This window comes from Populus alba, chromosome 11 (assembly GCF_005239225.2).
Source record: "Populus alba chromosome 11, ASM523922v2, whole genome shotgun sequence".
NCBI lineage: Eukaryota > Viridiplantae > Streptophyta > Magnoliopsida > Malpighiales > Salicaceae > Populus > Populus alba.
Window position 1 is genome coordinate 1,741,591 of NC_133294.1, and position 23,553 is coordinate 1,765,143.

At 35.2% G+C, this 23,553-nt stretch overlaps 2 protein-coding genes across 3 annotated transcripts; both read left to right on the plus strand.

Moving 5' to 3' along the window:
• Positions 1-708: 708 nt before the first annotated feature.
• On the plus strand, positions 709-14,429 carry LOC118032689 (cysteine-rich receptor-like protein kinase 10). 2 transcript variants are annotated; one of them, XM_073412335.1, is made up of 7 exons: positions 709-1,574; positions 1,683-1,799; positions 2,190-2,395; positions 12,770-12,980; positions 13,076-13,313; positions 13,719-13,869; positions 13,960-14,429. In XM_073412335.1, the coding sequence occupies exons 1-7, from the start codon at positions 737-739 to the stop codon at positions 14,263-14,265; spliced, it is 2,067 nt and encodes a 688-aa protein (XP_073268436.1). In that variant the 5' UTR covers positions 709-736; the 3' UTR covers positions 14,266-14,429. The 2 variants fall into 2 exon arrangements, with proteins under 2 accessions (XP_073268436.1, XP_073268437.1); XM_073412336.1 differs by lacking the exons at positions 709-1,574; positions 1,683-1,799; positions 2,190-2,395 and adding exons at positions 10,935-11,513; positions 11,616-11,738; positions 12,408-12,613.
• A 3,052-nt stretch (positions 14,430-17,481) lies between these two features.
• LOC140956105 (cysteine-rich receptor-like protein kinase 10) lies at positions 17,482-21,064 on the plus strand. Its single transcript, XM_073412339.1, has 7 exons — positions 17,482-18,434; positions 18,543-18,659; positions 19,050-19,258; positions 19,414-19,586; positions 19,728-19,958; positions 20,413-20,563; positions 20,654-21,064. The coding sequence occupies exons 1-7, from the start codon at positions 17,612-17,614 to the stop codon at positions 20,957-20,959; spliced, it is 2,010 nt and encodes a 669-aa protein (XP_073268440.1). The 5' UTR covers positions 17,482-17,611; the 3' UTR covers positions 20,960-21,064.
• Positions 21,065-23,553: the final 2,489 nt, after the last annotated feature.

Here is a 23,553-nt window from a genome sequence, read left to right on the forward strand (position 1 = left end):
CTGATATTTATGCTAAAGTAAAAAATATTAACTTTAATATTCATTAATCAAAGTCAGGAATTATCACATTTTATAGGTTAAGTAATGTTTATTAACATTAAAATTGGAAATATTTATAAGACAAACTTGTATTATTTTAAGAAAAAATTAATAATGCATAGTATTTTTTTTTAAAATGGAAATATCACCACTTCATGTTGAGTGGTGAATTGGAGATTTTTGGCTGAGAAGATGATGGTTACTCTTTTTTTTTAAAAAAAAAAAGATTAATGAGTGAGGTTCATTTGATTGGATTTTATTAATATCAGCACTTTGGGGGTGGTTAATGGGTGTTTTTAAAAGTTTTTTTTTAAGATGTATTAAATTAGTATTTTTTATGTTTTTAATATTATTATATTTTTTGAAAAATTAAAAAAAAAAGTCAATTTAAAGTAAAAAAAATAAAAACTTTTAATTTTTTTTTTTTAAAAAAACTCTTAAAATAAAAAACAAACTTTCCCTGTTGGGACTTAGTTTTGTTAAGTTTTATTAACGTGACTTGTGATTATCACCATCATTTATTCTTCTTTTCATATTTCAATATTCCACAATTGGAACTCTTTCTTAACGAAACAGACTATGAAAGTTCTCACTTGACTTTTGCCATTGATTTGCCTTAAAGAGCTCCTCCATCTAAAAGGAAAGATAACTCTGTTGCACAAAATAAGATCAAGAAAACCCTACCAGCTATCGCAAAATGTTGGCTCTGAAATTCTCCATATTCCTGCTTTCCTTTGCAGCCCTGATGACCATTAACATCACGGAAGCACAGGAGATTAACTACCGTTATCATTTATGCCAAAACACAACCACTTTCGTAAGAAACAGTACGTATCAAGCCAATTTAAAAATCCTTCTCTCTTCACTTGCCTTCAATGCAACCCGCAATGACATTAACGGATTCTACAACGCCTCTGCAGGGCAAGATATCGATGAGGTCTATGGCCTCTTCCTCTGCCGCGGCGATGTTAGTGTCCAAGTTTGCCTAAAATGTGTGAAATTGGCCACAAACAATATAGTCGAACTCTGTCCAATCGAGAAGGGGGCTACCATATGGTATGATGAGTGCTTCCTGCTCTACTCAAACAGTTACAACTTCTCCAGCTTGAACCAATGGCCTGTGCTCTACATGTGGAATCCATATGATATAACTGTTGATGTACAATTTAACCAGCTTCTGGTGAAAACTATATCCGATGCTGCTAATGTAGCTGCAAATGCGCCATCAGGTGAAAAAAAGTTCGAAGCCAAGAGAGTGAATTATACGTGGCTTGAGTATCTATACGTTCTTGTGCAATGCACACCGGATCTATCTAAAGATGATTGTAATCGGTGTCTTAACCTAACTCTCTCAAAGCTACCAATTTGTTGTAATAATAAGAAAGGAGGAAGAGTCATATTTCCAAGCTGTAATTTTCGATTTGAAAATTTTTCATTTTACAACGTACCTGCCGTCGTGCCCATGTCACCACCACCACTATCCACGCCTGATGTTCTCCTCCCTCCATCTCCAGGCTCAATAGCAGATGGAAAAGGTTCTATTCTCTTCTTTATCATACCAAAATCCTTCTTTATCATTTCTTTAATATGAGATTCTGTTATCATGAATAATGATGTGCAACAAAAACATTGTCACTATGAAGGAGATGGAAGCAAATCGATGTGGATTAAAGTCGGTGCAGGCCTATCCGCAGTTATTGTTGTGCTATTTTTCAGTGCTTGCACTTACATCATGAGGACAAGGACGAATCTGAGAACAGGTATACATGTGATATGTACCGAAAGTCTTGGTACTAAAAATTTTATATTATATTTATGAACTACCTAGTTAGTTTTTATATACTTGCAGGTGATTTCCAAATATTTTTGAAATATAATCTTGACAAGAAATTAAAATTCCGAACACCTTTGAATTCGCAAATATATTGTGGTTAAGCTTGAAAAGAAGACCAAATTAGGCAGAGATTGAGTAATTGGCTTTAATTCCGTAAATTTTTATCTAGTCAGGTCATATATCATCTGAAAAAATGCTAGTAGGTAGAAGGTTAAAAACAGAACAAAAATTTTGAAGTGTCGAAACAAGATATACATTTACATCATGTTCGAAATCTATACAATCAATTATTAGCACCTCACAATATCTCCTGCAGAGGAAATAGGAAATATCCAAGAGGATCAATTACTCCACTTGGCAGGACGAGCAACTGTTGGGGACGACTATTCAGACAAAGATATTCAAGGAGAGGTGACATCCCAGGACCTCCCTTTGATCCGGCTAGATGTAATAAATGAAGCTACAAAGCAATTTTCTGATGAAAACAAACTTGGTCAAGGAGGGTTTGGCCCAGTTTACAGGGTAATCAAGGCTATCAAGTCAATTGCTTTATTCAATAAAAAAATGAAAAAAAAAATCGAATTCTGTTCCTGCTTTTCACAAAATAATGCCCCATATCGGAAGGGGACATAATAACAAAAGTTAAAATAAAATTACAGCTTTAACTCGAAATATGAAGTCTGAATCCCCTGTTCTATTATAGTCAGTCAAAAGGAAAATATTTGTTGATTTGGAAAACCAAATAGCCACATTCCGTTATTTTCATGGAGCCTTTTCTTTGGAAAGAGGGTGGCAAACGAGGAATAGACAATTAATGGTCTTAATTGCGGTCTGGTTTTAGGTGAGAAACACTGGTTCTTGGAATGTTCAATACGAGCAACAAAAGTGTCAGAGCAGTAAATATGGGCCCAGATCGTAGGGTCTGCTGATCAATGGGTTTTACACTTTTACTTGAATTAGTCTAAATATCTCAGTAACTATGGAAAATAAGAAGGAAAAAATGATTAATTAATGCCATTGTTTTGCTATTCCAACATCAAAGTTTTGAAATTCTAACACAGCAACGCTAGTGTGGGACATCTGGTAGGTCCCATTTTGAAGTCGACAAATAATATCTCGATTTTTCTCCATGAATATTCAGCAACGCTAGTGTGGGACATCCGGTAAGTCTTCAGACCATACAAGAAGTTAGTATGGGACGGAAAAAAAGAAGAAGTTGCATGTGACTGAGTCTATTGACTTTTTTTTTTTTTTTTTTTTTATTTGTCACAGCCAATGCGTCTATGTCTTCCACGAAGTCTTTGAATAATTTTAAAACAGTCTAAAGGCAATTAAGCAGTCAGGAATTGGGACCACAAGTAAAGTCGCCATTTCACACTGTGATACCGATCATTTCCCACCCACCACCTTTGCCACAAAACTAAAATTCATTGATATATAAATAGATTTTTTTAAATAATCTACCTAAATACAATAAATAAATAAATGGATGATACATTGATATATAAAATAGATTTTTTTAAAAAAAATTCATATTTATAATGGATGATACATGAAAACAGAGAAAGAAATCAATTAGATTTATTTTGTAATAAATCAATTAATTAATCACTTGGATTTCTCTAAGAAAATCCCACGATTTGACCTCAAAACTTCTTGATCGATTCTTACGCGGAAAGTCAAGATATATAGTACTTTCCAATAGATGGCACCGTCGAAATTGCAACCTCTTTTTTTATCCTAAATTCGTTAGCAAATTGGCCATGCCTCTTGGTTCTAAAACTATCATCTCTCTTCTTTTCCATGTTATTATCATAAGCATCACTCTTACCGATGCTCAATTCTGTTATACCAACGGAAACTTTACAGCTAATAGCACCTATGCAAAAACCCGAGACCTTGTTCTCCGTTCACTAGCTTCTAATGTCACAGCCAATGGGGGTTTCTACAATACTACAATAGGTTTAGGCAATGACACAGTTTATGGTCTTGTGTTCTGTATGGCTTCCGCATCAGCTGAAATGTGTTCCAGCTGCGTCAATTCTGCTATTCAAACTCTCATGGCAGCATGTCCAAACCAAAAAGAAGCAATTTCATGGGGAGGGAATCCACTTCCATGTATTGTACATTATGCGAATCGTTATTTTTCAGGATCACTTGAGCCATCTCCTAATAGCATTCTATATAATGTGGATATCCTTGATGCAACTTTTAGACAGTTTGATCAATTTTGGAGTGGTTTGGGAGAAACGGTAAGAAACGCTTCCACGGGCTCATCCAGGCTTATGCCAGCAGTTGAGACAGCAGACATAACATCCACTAAAAAATTTTATGCATTTATGCAGTGCACTCCTGAGATGAAAATAAAAGTTGTTGCTACGGGTATCAAGGAGGTATTGTCCTGAAACCAAACTGTGTTTTTCGGTGGGATATTTATCCCTTCTACGACTTATTTCCTCAAGTAACATCTCCATCACCACCTCCATCTCCATCTCCATCATCTCCTCCATTTGCTATTAGTTCTCCTCCACCAACTAATACCACAATCAGGAAAGGTAGGCTGCCTTCTTTTTCTATACTGAAATTATTTCACTTGTTTTACGGTTTCCAGTTTCAGCTTCTGAAATTTCTATCTGAAATTATTAGTTCTCCTCCATTTGTTTTTCAATGGAAATGGGCCTGGTCGGCCCAGCCCATGTAAATAATTCTTTTTCTATATCTGAAATTATTTCACAATCAGGAAATGGGCCTGGTCGGCCCAGCCCATGCATTTGGGCCGGGTCCGGCCCATATTTTTTTTTTTAATTTTTAAAAATTATTTTTTTTATAATTTTATATATATATATATTTTTTAAGCACATTTTCTTCTATCATTTTTTGCTTAATTTCGATCTGTATTAAAATACCTGTTTTTGGCAAAAACTTCCAAAAATACAAAAAAAAAAACAATTGAAAAAAAGAGAAAAAAATGTTTTTTGTGCATACGGCCAAGTGTCTCAAATCTAAAAATCATATCGTATTTTTCATATGTCAAAAAACAATTTTTTAGCATGTATTTTGGCTTTAATAACCAGTTTATTAAAGTCAAGAGAACATTGACCAAAATCTCAAAAACAACAAAAATATTATTTTGTTTGATTTTAGTATCAGGGATTATGAATTTATAAGTAAATCGTATTCCTAATATTAAAAAAAATATTTTCTTTTGACGACTTTGAATAGTTAGTTTTTTACCCGATAAAGATAAGGATCTCCTTACAGAGGAGGACTTTTCTTAAACCGTAAACGAACCAACAAATAAAAAACCACAACACGATTTTAGGTTTTATCAGACATTAAAACAATGCAGTCTACCTTAGGTAGGGTGTAGTTGAGATGCTAATACCTTCCCCTTACGCAACCAGTCTCCGTACCCGATCTCTAAAGACCAGTTAAGGTTCCTAGTAACCAGAATATTAGGTGGCGACTCCCGGTCTATATTTTTAATTGTAGAGACAAGAATTTTCTTGTCTCTCCCTATTTTTCAAAAATAAATATTTTTTTTTTTTTTTTAGGGTAAACGATTACCGCGCCGCCGCACACGTGCGACAGTTACAATCACTGAAGAAGAAGAACAAGTTAATAGATGCTAAACGTGTAGAATCGCCTTAAAATCAACTTAGGTGAAATTCTAACACGGCAACGCTAGTGGGGGACATCCGGTACGTCCAATTTTGAAGTCGACAAATAATTCTAAGTTACTATGGGACAAGAAAAAAAAAAAAAAAAGAACAGATGTATGTGACTGAGTCTATTGCCTTTTTTCTGTCTCAGCCAATGCGTCTTCCACGGAGTCTTTGAAGAATTTTAAACAGTCTAAAGTCAATTAAGCAGTCAGAAATTGGGACCACAAGTAAAGTCTAAAAGCAATAGATGACTCCATCGAAATTGCTACCCCTTTTTTTGTCTTAAATTCGTTAACAAATTGGCCGTGCCAATATGTGGCCAATAGCCTCATTGAACAGAAGTTAATATTTCCTTTGATGAAATGGGCTCTAAAACTATCGTCTCTCTTCTTTTCCATGTTATTATCGTAAGCATCACTCTTACCGATGCTCAATTCTGTTACACCACAGGAAACTTTACAGCTAATAGCACCTATGCAAAAAACCGAGACCTTGTTCTCCGTTCACTAGCTGCCAATGTCACAGCCAATGGGGGTTTCTATTGTTAAATAATATTTATGTTGTCTTATTTATTAAGGGTAGAATAGTACTTTCAGTTTAACCTATATATACTTTATTTATAATTAGGTTAAGACTATGCATTCATAATATACAGTTTATTCAGAATTCTAGCCTCCTTTTTGTGTTTGATCTCAATTAGTTTAACATGGTATCAGAGCTGGTTTTATGGAACGAAGCTTAATCCCAAATACAGCTTCGCGGATCCAACTCTGCGGTGAGTTGGCTGGGGGTTAAGACAATTTTTTTTTGGAGTGATATTTTGTCTTCCGCTTCTGCAAAATTAGGTATTTCGACAGTTTCTGCAATTATTTTGGTATTTCGTCTTCCCTTCAGCTTCTGTAATTTGGTATCTGCGTTCAGTTTTTGCAAATTTGTTTTGTGTTTTGGGAGTAATCGTATAATTTCGAGAAGATATTTGTTTAGTTTCTGCAATTGAGTATTTTGTCTTCCGCTGCTTTTGCATTCTGGTTATTTTGTGATTGTTGATTATGGCTACTGAAAGAGATGATTCGCTTCAGTCTGTGAGTGTGAGGTTGGATGGGAAGAACTATTCATATTGGAGTTATGTAATGAGAAATTTCCTTAAGGGTAAGAAGATGTGGGGGTATGTTAGTGGAACTTATGTGATACCTAAGAATATTGAGGAGGGGGATGCTGGTTTGATAGATACATGGGAAGCAAATAATGCAAAGATCATTACTTGGATCAACAATTCTGTTGAGCATTCAATAGGTACGCAGTTGGCGAAATATGAGACAGCAAAAGAGGTTTGGGATCACCTGCAAAGGTTATTCACACAATCAAATTTTGCAAAACAGTATCAATTAGAGAATGACATACGAGCTCTTCATCAGAAGAATATGAGTATTCAGGAGTTTTATTCTGCTATGACAGATCTTTGGGATCAATTGGCTCTTACTGAATCGACAGAATTAAAGGCATGTGGTGCCTATATTGAGCGTAGAGAGCAGCAAAGATTGGTACAGTTTTTAACAGCACTTCGCAGTGATTTCGAAGGACTTAGAGGTTCAATTCTGCATCGTTCTCCACTACCTTCTGTTGACTCTGTTGTCAGTGAGTTATTGGCTGAAGAAATACGTTTTCAGTCTTATTCTGAAAAAGGAATTCTTTCTGCTTCAAATCCTTCAGTACTAGCAGTACCTTCTAGGTCATTCTCTAATCATCAGAATAAGTCTCACACAAGGGTTGGCTTCGATGAGTGCAGCTTCTGTAAGCAGAAAGGTCATTGGAAGGCTCAGTGTCCTAAGTTGAGACATCAGAATCAAGCTTGGAAGCCTGGAAATCAGTCACAATCTAATGCTCATAGACCACCTCAGGGTTATAAACCACAACACCACAATACTGCAGCAGTAGCTTCCTCGAGTTCTATTACCGATCCTAATATTTTGGCTGAGCAATTTCAGAAGTTTCTCTCCTTGCAGCCACAAGCAATGTCCGCTTCTTCTTCCATAGGTCAGTTGCCTCATAGTTCCTCAGGTATGTCACATTCTGAATGGGTCTTGGATTCTGGTGCTTCTCATCATATGTCTCCAGATTCCTCATCTTTTACCTTTGTATCCCCTTTATCCTCCATTCCTGTTATGACTGCTGATGGCACTCAAATGCCCTTAGCAGGTGTTGGTTCTGTTGTCACACCTCACATGTCTCTCCCTAATGTTTATCTTATTCCACAACTCAAATCGAATCTTGCGTCTGTTGGTCAAATATGTGATTCTGGTGATTATTTAGTCATGTTTTCTGGTTCCTTTTGTTGTATACAGGATCTGCAGTCTCAGAAGCTGATTGGGACAGGCCGTAGGGAGAATGGACTATATATTTTGGATGAGTTAAAAGTGCCAGTTGTTGCTGCTGCCGCTGCTACTACTACAGTTGATTTGTCTTCCTTTCGTTTGAGTATTTCATCTTCTAGTTTTTATTTATGGCATTCTCGTCTAGGTCATGTTTCGTCTTCTCGTTTGAGATTTTTGGCATCCACAGGAGCTTTAGGAAATTTGAAAACTTGTGACATTTCTGATTGTAGTGGATGTAAATTGGCAAAATTTTCCGCCTTACCTTTTAATCGAAGTATTTCTGTTTCTTCTTCACCGTTTGATTTGATTCATTCTGATGTATGGGGACCTTCTCCTGTTGCCACAAAAGGAGGGTCTCGATATTATGTCTCTTTTATTGATGATCATACTCGTTATTGTTGGGTTTATTTAATGAAACATCGTTCTGAATTCTTTGAGATATATGCAGCTTTTCGAGCTCTTATCAAAACTCAATATTCTACTGTGATCAAATGCTTTAGGTGTGATTTAGGTGGGGAATACACTTCTAATAAATTTTGCCAATTGCTTGCCCTAGATGGAACCATCCACCAAACTTCATGTACAGATACTCCTGAGCAAAATGGTGTTGCTGAAAGAAAACATAGGCACATTGTCGAAACTGCTCGTTCTCTCTTGTTGTCTGCTTTTGTTCCTAGTGAGTTTTGGGGAGAAGCTGTTCTTACTGCTGTAAGCTTGATTAATATAATTCCATCTTCTCATAGTTCGGGTCTATCTCCTTTTGAAAAGTTATATGGGTATGTCCCTGATTATTCCTCATTTAGAGTCTTTGGTTGTACTTGTTTCGTTCTTCGTCCTCATGTAGAACGAAGTAAGCTATCCTCTCGATCCGCTATTTGTGTCTTCTTGGGCTATGGTGAAGGTAAAAAGGGTTATCGTTGTTTTGATCCAATCACTCAGAAACTTTATGTGTCTCGTCATGTTGTCTTCCTTGAGCATATACCTTTCTTTTCTATTCCATCCACTACTCATAACCTGACTAAATCTGATCTTATTAGTATAGATCCATTTTCTGAGGATTCTGGTAATGATAGCTCTCCCCATGTTCGATCAATTTGTACTCATAACTCTGCAGGTACTGGTACTTTACTCTCTGGCACACCTGAAGCTCCATTCTCATCTACAGCCCCTCAAGCTTCATCTGAGATTGTGGATCCACCTCCACGTCAGTCCATCCGTATTCGTAAGTCCACAAAACTACCAGATTTTGCTTATTCTTGTTATTCTTCATCATTTACTTCCTTTTTAGCCTCTATTCATTGTCTTGTTGAGCCCTCTTCCTATAAAGAGGCAATTCTTGATCTGCTTTGGCAGCAAGCTATGGATGAGGAACTTTCTGCATTGCATAAGACAGATACTTGGGATCTGGTTCCTTTACCTCCTGGTAAGAGTGTTGTTGGTTGTCGTTGGGTGTATAAGATCAAGACTAATTCTGATGGGTCTATTGAGCGATATAAAGCTAGGTTGGTTGCCAAAGGATACTCTCAACAGTATGGTATGGACTATGAGGAGACATTTGCTCCGGTTGCAAAAATGACTACTATCCGTACTCTTATTGCCGTAGCTTCGATTCGTCAATGGCATATTTCTCAACTTGATGTTAAAAATGCCTTCTTGAATGGAGATCTTCAAGAAGAAGTTTATATGGCACCCCCTCCTGGTATTTCACATGACTCTGGATATGTTTGTAAGCTTAAGAAAGCATTATATGGTCTCAAACAAGCACCCCGTGCTTGGTTTGAGAAATTCTCTATTGTGATCTCGTCACTTGGCTTTGTTTTCTAGCAGTCATGATTCTGCTCTTTTTATTAAGTGCACTGATGCAGGTCGTATCATTCTGTCTTTATATGTTGATGACATGATTATTACTGGTGATGACATTGATGGTATTTCAGTTTTGAAGACAGAGTTGGCTAGACGATTTGAGATGAAGGATTTGGGTTATCTTCGATATTTCCTGGGTATTGAGGTAGCGTACTCACCTAGAGGTTACCTTCTTTCTCAGTCGAAATATGTTGCAGATATTCTTGAGCGGGCTAGACTTACTGATAACAAGACTGTGGATACTCCTATTGAGGTTAACGCAAGGTACTCTTCTTCTGATGGTTTACCTTTGATAGATCCTACTTTATACCGCACTATTGTTGGGAGTTTGGTATATCTCACCATTACTCGTCCAGATATTGCATATGCTGTTCATGTTGTTAGTCAGTTTGTTGCTTCTCCTACTACTGTTCATTGGGCAGCTGTTCTTCGTATTTTGCGATATCTTCGGGGTACAGTTTTTTCAAAGTCTTTTACTTTCATCCACCTCTTCCTTGGAGTTACGTGCATACTCTGATGCTGATCATGGTAGTGATCCCACAGATCGCAAGTCTGTTACCGGGTTTTGTATCTTTTTAGGTGATTCTCTTATTTCTTGGAAGAGTAAGAAACAATCTATTGTTTCTCAATCATCCACCGAAGCAGAATATCGTGCCATGGCATCTACTACCAAAGAGATTATTTGGTTACGTTGGTTACTTGCTGATATGGGAGTTTCCTTTTCCCATCCTACTCCTATGTATTGTGACAACCAGAGTTCTATTCAGATTGCTCACAACTCGGTTTTTCATGAGCGGACTAAGCACATTGAAATCGATTGTCATCTTACTCGTCATCATCTCAAGCATGGAACCATTACTTTGCCCTTTGTTCCTTCTTCATTGCAGATTGCAGATTTCTTTACCAAGGCGCATTCCATATCTCGTTTTCGTTTTCTAGTTGGCAAACTCTCGATGCTTGTAGCTGCCGCATCGTGAGTTTGAGGGGAGATGTTAAATAATATTTATGTTGTCTTATTTATTAAGGGTAGAATAGTACTTTCAGTTTAACCTATATATACTTTATTTATAATTAGGTTAAGACTATGCATTCATAATATACAGTTTATTCAGAATTCTAGCCTCCTTTTTGTGTTTGATCTCAATTAGTTTAACATCTATAATACTACAATAGGTTTAGGCAACGACACAGTTTATGGTCTTGTGTTCTGTATGGCTTCCGCATCAGCTGAAATTTGTTCCAGCTGCGTCAATTCTGCTATTCAAACTCTCATGGCAGCATGTCCAAACCAAAAAGAAGCAATTTCATGGGGAGGGAATCCAGTTCCATGTATTGTACGTTATGCGAATCGTTATTTTTTTGGATCACTTGAGCTATCTCCTACTCGAGCTGGATATAATACGGGTATCCTTGACCCATCTTTTAGACAGTTTGATCAAATTTGGAGTGGTTTGATCAATACAGTAATAAGAGCTTCCACGAGCTCATCCAGGCTTAAGCCAGAAGCTGAGACAGCAGACCTAACATCCACTCAAAAAATGTATGTATTTATGCAGTGCACTCCTGATGTATCACCGAGTAATTGCAGAGAATGCCTAAAAAAATGCGTAGGCTACTATAAAAGTTGTTGCTACGGGTATCAAGGAGGTTATGCCCGGAATCCAAACTGTTTGTTTCGGTGGGATTTGTATCCCTACTACAACATATTTCCTCAATCACCTCCATTTGTTATGAGGAAAGGTAGGCTAACTTCTTTTTCTATACTGAAATTATTTCACTTGTTTCACGGTTTCCATTTTCAGCTTCTGTAATTTCTATCTTAAACATGGATGTGCTTGGCAGGGAAGGAGAATACTGCTTCTCGGACAGTTATTGTTACCATCGTCCCTACGGCTATCTTCTTGGCACTTGTTATCCTCATTCTCACCATTTTCTGTTTTAGGAAGCCAAAGCAAGAGGTCAAAAGTAAGTTATTGCTTATTGGTTCTTACATAATAAACAGCTTGAGTAAGTTATTGCTTATTGGTTCTTACTTAATAAACAGCTTGGGTTCATTAATACGAATCAAATTCACTAGATAATTTGTTTTTCTTCCAAACAATCTACAAATTAACTTTGGAAACAAAACATTAACAACTTGCATTTTGTGAAGATTTCGATGAAATTAGTAGCACAAATACTGGGAATTCAAATTTGCCACCATCAACTTGCAACAAACGACTTCTCTGATGATAATAAGCTTGGACAAGGTGGTTTTGGTGCTGTTTACAAGGTTTAGAGTTTAGTGTTTTGGCGCTGTTTACAAGGACCTACCCAAATGATAGAATGTTTCTATATACTTGCAGGTGATTTCCAAATATTTTTGAGATATAATCTTGACAAGAAATTAAAATTTTGAACCAGAATTCATAACACCTTCGAATTTGCATATATGTTGTGGTTAAGCTTGAAAAGAAGACTTAATTAGGCAGAGATTGAGTAATTGGCTTTAATTCCGTAAATTTTTCTCTAGTCAGGTCATCATCTGAAAAAATGCTTGTAGGTAGAAGGTTAAAAAAAGGAAAAAAAAAATTTAAGTGTCGAAACAAGAAGTACATATAGTCAATTATTAGCACTTCACAATATCTCCTGCAGAGGAAATAGGAAATATCCAAGAGGATCAATCACTTGATTGGGCAGGACGAGCAACTGTTGGGAACGACTATTCAGACAAAGATATTCAAGGAGAGGTGACATCCCAGGACCTCCCTTTGATCCGGCTAGATGTTATAAATGAAGCTACAAAGCAATTTTCTGATGAAAACAAACTTGGTCAAGGAGGGTTTGGCCCCGTATACAGGGTAATCAAGGCTATCAAGTCAATTACTTTATTCATTAAAAAAACAAAAACAAAAAATCGAATTCTGTTATTTGTCAATCTCTCAATACACAAATTCGAAAATGCATCACACTTTGGCCCACAAATATTAATGCTTATTAGAATAGTTTGTGCTCAGGGTACGTTAGAGGATGGCAAAGAAGTTGCAGTTAAGAGGCTCTCAAGAACTTCTGGTCAAGGACAAAGAGAATTCCTGAACGAGGTCGTTTTAATCGCCAGATTACAACACAGAAATCTTGTCAGACTCCTGGGATGCTGTCTGGAAAAAAATGAAAAGTTACTTATCTATGAGTATATGCCCAACAAAAGCCTTGATGTCATTCTTTTTGGTTAGACCCCTAAACCTGAAACACCTGAATCTTTGCACTTTATAACAAAGACCAGAAACTGTAACTGATTTGGTTTTTATGTTGATGGTACTCAGGTTCCAGAAATGGAGTCCTGCTTGACTGGCAAAGACGCTTGAGCATTATCAATGGAATTGCACGGGGGCTCATGTATCTTCATGAAGATTCTCGTCTTAGAATTATTCACAGGGACCTCAAAACAAGCAACATTTTGCTTGATTATGAGATGAATCCGAAGATATCAGACTTTGGAATGGCTAGGATTTTCGATGGAAATCAAAGCGAGGCTAACACGAATAGAATTGTCGGAACATAGTACGTATTTACTACATTTCCATTCCCACGGTGTTATTGTTTTCAATTGTATATTTGTTTGGAACAAATGGACTTTCTTATTCTTTCTTTCTTTCTTTTCAAAATATAATTTCAATTTAAAAATTTTAATTATTAAATAAGATTTTTTAAAAAAATAATTTACTTACCCAGATCTATAACTACTTTATATAATGAGATTGGAACTCATGAATTTTCCGTTATCACGGTTTTAATACCAATTTAAAGAATAATTTTATATCAAATATGATAAATATTATTTTTCCAGCGAGGTGGTGAAGGTTCATCGTGGTGCATTCTTGACCGATTTATATGATGCAAGAGAATTTTGCTAACCTCTTCATGCATATAAAGCAATTTATTTCCTCTTGTGTCTATTCAAAACAGTGGATACATGGCCCCAGAGTATGCTATGGCGGGACTTTTTTCTGTAAAATCAGATGTTTTTAGTTTTGGAGTGTTGCTGTTAGAGATAATCAGCGGAAAAAAGAATGTTGGCTTTCATCTTTCAGAAGAAGGCGAAAGCCTTTACACTTTTGTAGGTTACAATTCATATCTTTTTATCCTAAAGAGAATTACTAGCAATGATTTTTGTTATCTCAATTCGGGAAGTCTCTCAACTTTTCAGGCATGGAAACTGTGGTCTGATGGTCAAGGACTGGAATTGATGGACCCAATGCTAGAGAAATCAAGCGTGGCAACTGAGGTGCTGAGATGCATCCACATTGGGCTGCTCTGCGTGCAAGAGGATCCAGCAGATAGACCCACAATGTCATCTGTGCTTCATATGTTGGCAAGTGATACCATAACACTCCCTATCCCTAAACAACCAGCATTTTCTATCGGCCGATTTGTTGCCATGGAAGGTCAATCCTCAAATCAGGAAGTTTGTTCTGTCAATGAATTAACCTTTACCGTTTTATCAGCACGGTGACTATAATTAAGTTGTAATTTAAGAGAATGAAGCTGTAGCTCCTTCGACTGTTTTTCTTTACAAGCACGGACATTTCCAGACAGATATAAACATATCTTCTTGATTTGTTTTTCTTCGCAGCCTGAGAGCTATTATCTTACATACAAATCATATTTCATGCTACAATGTAACCTAAAATCTTCAAAAAATTATTTGTGTATATAGTAATGATTGAACAGAGAGTTTCTATTTATGGCCGCTCCAAATTATGATTGAACCAAAAGTTTCTATTTATGGCAGCTCCAATTTATGGGTCTCTGAGGCCTCCTTGCCCTTTGCTTGTGACTAAGTTTAGGCCCAAAGAAACCAAATACAGCATCAGTGACTTCTTTGTCCAGGGATCAATAACCATCATTAATATTGCTCCTTGAAGTCAAGAACCGAAACAAAGAGGAAGCATCATTTTTGCTATCTTATCTCTGGAAGGGATCCAGCCCGTTGATCATATTTCCATGAGCTTAAGCCTGATAAAGCCATAAATATCTGAAAAATAATAAATGTAAAAAGATTGAAAATCAGTTAAAATTAAAAATAATGTATGTTTTTCAAAATAAGTAAAATGTGATCAAAGAAATATTAGAATAAAAAATTGTGGAAACTTAGTAATTTATCTTTATATATTTTTTTATTTTCTCAATCATTCCTCTGTAAAACAAACTAAGCTATTATAACCTTAGTTAAATGCATTTTTAAAAATTATCCTTCTCTTAAAAATTATATTAAATCTTATGACCATAAAGATTGTTAAGCTAAATATATATGCTGCTTTGATTAATTATTCCAGATAACAAAAAAATATGTTTTTTTTTTTGTTTTTTGTTTTTTTAGAATATATCGATGCAATAACTCATAAGCCTATTGAGTATAAGTGCGGATCTTTACATAGCGACTTTACTTCTATCACCATCTATATATTAAATGAGATGCCCTTGTCCGTCATTTACTTCTCTCACCATCTATTAAATGCTTCAAAATTTTTTTCATTCTTTTTCACATTTCAATATTCCACAGATTTGAAAGTTCTCATTTGACTGTGGTCATTGACTCTATTGCCCGAAATAAGAGCAAGAAAACTGTATCACAGAATGTTGGTTCTGATGACCATTAACATCAAGAAAACTTTAGCAAAAAAACTTTATCACAGAATGTTGGTTCTGATGACCATTAACATCAAGAAAACTTTATCACAGATGTAATGAATTCGTAGTGTAATGAATTCTTAGCCATGCCTTACCTAACATAGTGTCAACTAGTCAGCACCTATAACGTATCGGCCATTGCAAAGAAAAATTCAATTGGGTGCCATCTTTCCAGGAAAAATGATATACAACAAAAATATATGCTGTTTTTGATTAATTATTTCAGATTACAAAAATATATCAATGCTTCAAAAATATTTTCTTCTTTTCACGTTTCAATATTCCACAGATTTGAAAATTCTAATTTGACTGTGGTCATTGACTTGACGCGAGGAGCTCCTCCATGTACAAGGAAAGATGACTCTATTGCCCAAAATAAGAGCAAGAAAACCTTACCAGTTATCACAAAATGTTGGTTCTGATGACCTTGAACATCATGGGAGCAAGTGAGATGACCAATTTGTGGCAGTGTAATGAATTCGTAGCCATGCCTTACCTAACATAGTGTCAACTTGTCAAAGAAAAATTCAATTGGGTGCCACGAAGTGTAAATTAATTATGAATTTTCCAGGAAAAAGATGAGAACTGAGGAATACCGATACAATGAATTTTCATGCACAACTCACCGACGGGGCTCTATTCCTATGGCGCAACCTTTCGAGGTCGTCCAACCTGCACATCAGTCTTACATATTGGGTCCTGGGCTTTGAGCTGCTGATGTCAGTATTTTCCCTTTGACACATGGGAAAGTTAGGAAGGAGCTGTAAAAATGTCGAAGATTTAAGATTTAACATGTAACAAAAGATGCAAGATGTTTGAAGGGTAATATAAAATTATTTTTGAAATTTTATTTAATATCTTTTTAGTTTTGAAATTTAAATAATTCTTTTATATGTTATTAAAATTTTAATAAGTAAATAATTCAACATCCTTAACTTTAAGAGATCGATCAGAGATTTATTGTTTTGATTGATTTTATGAGTTGAGATATTCAAATCAATGCTAAGAAAATTTTGTTAGATTTTTTTTTTCAATATACTAAACATATGGGATTTGGGAGCTGTGACCATTCTAGTGGTGAGTTGTGGTCGGGGCTTTGTTCATGGAAGTAGATGAAGACTGGAATGGGTTGACTTTGGTGGCGATGTGGAGCTTTTTTGATTTGGGACTAAAGCTGGTTGAGGTTCAGGTTTGTGGTAGTTATGGAGGAAAAGGCAGTGGCTTGATTATGGTGGGGATTCCTAGGTTTCGGCCTTGGGTTGGTGATGGTGATGGATGTTTGGTGTTTGTTGAATATGGAGAGGACACTGGGTATGGTGGTGAACTGCTTCGGGTCAATGGGCTACAGTGGTGTCGTGGTGGTGAATGGTTTGGTGATATGTGTTGCTAGTTTGATTGGATAACTGGTTTTCGTCGATGTTGAGTGGTGAATTGGAAATTTTTGGCTAAAAAGATGATAGTTTCTCTGTTTTTTTTTGAAGATTAATAAGTGACGTTCATTTGATTAGATGTGGTTAATGGTTGATTAGATGTGGTTAATTGTTGTTTTTAAAGTGTTTATTTTAAAATGTATTAAAATAATATTTTTTTTATGTTTTAAAAATTATTTTTAATATTATTATATTTTTAGCTGAAAAGATGATTGTTTTTTTTTTTGTTTTTTTTTTTTTAAGATTAAGGAGTGACTTTCATTTTATTAGATTTTATTAATATCAGCAATTTGAGGGTGATGAATAGTTGCTTTAATTTTTAAAGTGTTTATTTTAAAATTTAATAAAATAATATATTTTATGTTTTAATTTTTTTAATATTATTATATTTTTGAAAAATTAAAAAAATAAATTTAAAGTAAAAAAATAATTTTTTTTAAAATACTCTTAAAATAAAAATAAACATTCCCTGTTGGGACTTAGTTTAGTTAAGTTTTATTAACGTGACATGTGATTATCACCATCATTTATTCTTCCTTTCATATTTCAATATTCCACAATTGGAGTTTCACATTAGAAGCACAAACACGCAACTCTATCTTAACGAAACAGACTATGAAATTTCTCACTTGACTTTTGCCATTGACTTGCGGCAAGGAGCTCCTCCATGTAAAAGGAAGGATAACTCTGTGGCCCAAAATAATTAAGAGCAAGAAAACCTTATCAGTTATCAAAAAAATGTTCGCTCTGAAATTCTCCATATTCCTGCTTTCCTTTGCAGCCCTCACGGAAGCAAAGGAGATCACTTACGTTTATGATATATGCTCAAACACAACCACTTTCGAAACAAACAGCCCGTATCAAGCCAATTTAAATATCCTTCTCTCTTCACTCGCCGGCAATGCAACCCGCAACGACATTAAAGGATTCTATAACGCCTCTACAGGACATGATGTTAATGAGGTCTATGGCCTCTTTCTTTGCCGTGGCGATGTTAGTGTCGAAGTTTGCCTAAAATGTGTGAACCTTGCAAGAAACGAAGTAGTCCAACGCTGTCCAATCGAGAAGGAGGCTATCATATGGTATGATAAGTGCTTCCTGCGCTACTCAAACATTAACATCTTCTCCAGCTTCAGCCAAACGCCTTCGGTTGCCTTGGTGAATACACAAAATATAACTGTTAATGTAAAATTTAACACGCGAGTGGTGGATTCTATATCTGATGCTGCTAAAGAAGCTGCAAGTGCGCCATCAGGTGAAAAAAAGTTCGCAGCTAAAAACGTTACTTATACGTGGGAAGAATCTCTATACGTTCTTGTGCAATGCACACCGGATCTATCTAAATATGATTGTAATCGGTGTCTTAACCGAACTCTCTACTACCTACCCATTTATATTACTAATAAGAAAGGAGTAAGAGTCTTGTTTCCAAGCTGTAATTTTCGATATGAAACTTATTTATTTTACAACGTAGCTGCCGTCGTGGCCATGTCACCACCAACACTATCCACGCCAGTTGTTCCCCTCCCTCCATCTCCAGGCTCAATAGCAGATGGAAAAGGTTTTGTTGTCTTCTTTATCATTCCAAAATCCTTCTTTATCATTTCTTTAATATGAGATTCTGTTATCTTGAATAATGATGTGCAACAAAAATATTGCCACTACGAAGGAGATGGAAGCAAATCGATGTGGATTAAAGTCGGTGCAGGCCTATCCGCAGTTATTGCTGTGCTATTTTTCAGTGCTTGCACTTACACCATGAGGAGAAGGACGAATCTGAGAACAGGTATGCATGTGATATGTACCGAAAGACCTGGTACTACAAATTTTATATTATATATATGAACTACCTAGTTAGTTTCTACATACGTGCAGGTGATTTCCAAATATTTTTGAGATATAATCTTGACAAGAAATTAAAATTTTGAACCAGAATTCCTAACACCTTTGAATTTGCAAATATGTTGTGGTTAAGCTTGAAAAGAAGACGAAATTAGGCAGAGATTGAGTAATTGGCTTTAATTCCGTAAATTTTTCTCTAGTCGGGTCATCATCTAATGCTTGTAGATAGAAGGTTAAAAACAGAACAAAAATTTTGAAGTGTCGAAACAAGATGTACATTTACTTATGTTTGAAACCTATATAATCAATTGTTAGCACTTCACAATATCTCCAGCAGAGGAAATAGGAAATATCCAAGAGGAACAATTACTCGACTTGGCAGGACGAGCAACTGTTGGGGACGACTATTCAGACAAAGATATTCAAGGAGAGGTGACATCCCAGGACCTCCCTTTGATCCGGCTAGATGTAATAAATGAAGCTACAAAGCAATTTTCTGATGAAAACAAACTTGGTCAAGGAGGGTTTGGCCCAGTTTACAGGGTAATCAAGGCTATCAAGTCAATTACTTTATTCATTAAGAAAATGAAAAAAAAAATCGAATTCTGTTATTTGTCAATCTCTCAATACACAAATTCGAAAATGCATCACACTTTGGCCCACGAATATTAATGCTTATTAGAATAGTTTGTGCTCAGGGTACGTTAGAGGATGGCAAAGAAGTTGCAGTTAAGAGGCTCTCAAGAACTTCTGGTCAAGGACAAAGAGAATTCCTGAACGAGGTCGTTTTAATCGCCAGATTACAACACAGAAATCTTGTCAGACTCCTGGGATGCTGTCTGGAAAAGAATGAAAAGTTACTTATCTATGAGTATATGCCCAACAAAAGCCTTGATGTTCATTCTTTTTGGTTAGACCCTAAACTTGAAACACCTGAAATCTTTGCACTTTATAACAAAGACCAGAAACTGTAACTGATTTGGTTTTTATGTTGATGGTACTCAGGTTCCAGAAATGGAGTCCTGCTTGACTGGCAAAGACGCTTGAGCATTATCAATGGAATTGCACGGGGGCTCTTGTATCTTCATGAAGATTCTCGTCTTAGAATTATTCACAGGGATCTCAAAACAAGCAACATTTTGCTTGATTATGAGATGAATCCAAAGATATCAGACTTTGGAATGGCTAGGATTTTCGGTGGAAATCAAAGCGAGGCTAACACGAATAGAATTGTCGGAACTTAGTACGTATTACTACATCTCGATTCCCACAGTGTTATTGTTTTCAACTGTATATTTGTTTGGAACAAATGGATTTTCTTATTCTTTTCTTTATTCATGTGAAAAAGCAATTTTAGTTTAAAAACAAACCATTAAATAAATTTTTTTAAAAAAAAATAAATTTACACTTACAAATCCATAACTATTCCATAACTATACTCTATAGTGAGATTAGAATTCATGAACTTTCTGTCATAATGGTTTTAATATCATTTTAAAAAGTATTTAATTAAACTAAAAATTTAAATTATTAAATAAAATTTAAAAAATAATTTTATATCAAATATTATTTTTCCAGCGAGATGGCGAAGGTTCACAGTGGTGCATTCTTGACTGATTTATATGATGCAAGAGAATTTTGCTAACCTTTTCATGCATATAAAGCAATTTATTTTCTCTTGTGTCGATTCAAAACAGTGGATACATGGCCCCAGAGTATGCTATGGCGGGACATTTTTCTGTAAAATCAGATGTTTTCAGTTTCGGAGTGTTGCTGTTAGAGTTGATCAGTGGAAAAAAGAACGTTGTCTTTCATCTTTCAGAAGAAGGCGAAAGCCTTCTCACTTTTGTAGGTTACAAATCCTATCTTTCTATCCAAAAAAGGATTACTAGCAATGATTTTTGTTATCTAAATTCAGGAAGTCTCTCAACTTTTCAGGCATGGAAACTGTGGTCTGATGGTCAAGGACTGGAATTGATGGACCCTATGCTAGAGAAATCAAGCGTAGCAACTGAGGTGCTGAGATGCATCCACATTGGACTGCTCTGCGTGCAAGACGATCCAACAGATAGACCCACAATGTCATCTGTGCTTCATATGTTGGCAAGTGATACCATAACACTCCCTATCCCTAAACAACCAGCATTTTCTATCGGCCGATTTGTTGCCATGGAAGGTCAATCCTCAAATCAGAAAGTTTGTTCTGTCAATGAATTAACCTTTACCGTTTTATCACCACGGTGACGGTAAATTAAGTTTTAAATTTAAGAGAATGAAGCTGTAGCTCCTTCGACTGTTTTTCTTTACAAACACAGATATTTCCAGACAGATATAAACATATGTTCTTGATTTGTTTTTCTTCGCAGTCTGAGAACTATTATCTTACATACAAATCATATTTCATGCTACAATGGAACCTAAAATCTTCAAAAAATTATTTGTGTGTATAGTAATGATTGAACAGAGAGTTTCTATTTATGGCTGCTCCAAATTATGGGCCTCCTTGCCCTTTGCTTGTGACTAAGTTTATGCCCAAAGAAACCAAATACAGCGTCAGTGACTTCTTTGTCCAGGCATCAGTAACCATCATTAATATTGCTCCTTGAAGTCAAGAACCCAAATAAAGAGGAAGCATCATTTTTGCGATCTTATCTCTGGAAGAGATCCAGCCCGTTGATCATATTTCCATGAGCTTAAGGCATGATAAAGCCATAAATATATGAAAAATAATAAATGTAAAAAGATTGAAAATCAATTAAAATTAAAAATAATGTATGTTTTTCAAAATAAGTAAAATTTGATCAAAGAAATATTAGAATAAAAATTGTGGAAACTTAGTAATTTATCTTTATATATTTTTTATTTTCTCAATCATTCCTCTGTAAAACAACTAAGCTATTATAACCTTAGTTAAATGCATTTTTAATAAAAATTATCCTTCTCTTAAAAATTATATTAAATCTTATGACCATAAAGAATGTTAAGCTAAAATATATATGCTGCTTTTGATTAATTATTCCAGATAACAAAAATAATGTATGTTTTTTGTGTTTTTTATTTTTATAATATATCGATGCAATAACTCATAAGCCTATTGAGTATAAGTGCGGATCTTTACAGAGCGACTTTACTTCCATCACCATCTATTACATGAGATGCCATTGTACCTCATTTACTTATCTCACCATCTATTAAATGCTTCAAAAAAATTTTCTTCTTTTCACATTTCATCAATATTCCACAGATTTGAAAGTTCTAATTTGACTGTGGTCATTGACTTGACGCAAGGGGCTCCTCCATGTACAAGGAAAGATGACTCTATTGCCCAAAATAAGAGCAAGAAAACCTTACCAGTTATCACAAAATGTTGGTTCTGATGACCATTAACATCATGGAAGCACGTGAGATGACCATTTTGTGGCAGTATAATGAATTCGTAGCCATGCCTTACCTAACATAGTGTCAACTTGTCAAAGAAAAATTCAATTGGGTGCCACGAAGTGTAAATTAATTATGAATTTTCCAGGAAAAAGATGAGAACTGAGGAATACCGATACAATGAATTTTCATGCACAACTCACCGACGGGGCTCTATTCCTATGGCGCAACCTTTCGAGGTCGTCCAACCTGCACATCAGTCTTACATCTCTTTTAGCTATATATTAACCTATTAAACCTGAAATGCGTGTTATAAAAGTTTGAGATATAACAAAATTTAATATTAATAAAAACTTTTATTTTTAAAATATCCATTAAAAAAAACAAAAAAAAAATGAAGAAAAGAAAAGCAAAAAGTAAAAAAAAAGATTCTGAATTAATTGGGTTAACCCTCAAAACCAAGTTAACCCGTCAAAACAGGGATTCACATCATGAAAGTTTGATAACTGCATAGAAAAAAATAATTGACGGGTTAACCCATAATTAATTTGGTTAACCTATGAAACCAGAAAAAAAAAATCTAGGTTGACTTGTTAAACCGGGGATGCGTGTTATAAAAGTTTGAGATACAAAAAATTTTAACATTAACAATTTTTTTTTTAAAAAAAATATCCATTAAACAAAAACAAGGAAAAAAAAAGCAAAAAGTAAAAAAAAAAACGAAAAAAACGGAAAACAGCGAATATTCCACTGTCTGATGCTTTTTGTTTTTTTTTAATTAATTTTTTTTCATTTAATTTAAATTATTAATGTTAAATTTTTTCTATTTAGTTATCAAACTTTTATTACACGGATTTCGGGTTTGATAGGTTAACCTGATTTGACGAGTTAGCCCAGTTAATTTTGGGTTAACCCATTAATTTTTTTATTTTTTTTTAATTATCAAACTTTCATGATGCGAATTCATGGTATTACGGGTTAACCTGGTTCGAAGGGTTAACCCTTTTACTTCATTTTTTTTTCTTCTTGTTGGTTTTTTTTTAATTAATCTATTTAATTATCACATTTTTATGACACGTCCTTGCAACCAGACCCACGTCCAATGTTATTGGATCTGATATTGTAGTCCAGACACTTTTATGCTAAGGGTTAACCCAAGTTTAATGTTATTATTAATATTATAAACATTACTCTTGGATCAGGCGATGCAACCAAAACAAAGATTTTTGGGTATAACTTTACAAAAAAACCTAACACTTTTAGATCTTGGTTATTTTTAAAATGCAAAAAATAATTGACCCCGCGGCATAGCGCGGGGGCATGTAACTACAGTATATTTACTGTGGACTGCATAGATCTTGGTTATTTTTAAAATGCAAAAAATAATTGACCCGCGGCATCGCGCGGGGCATGTAACTACAGTGTTTTACTGTGGACTGCACTATGCAGTCCACAGTAAA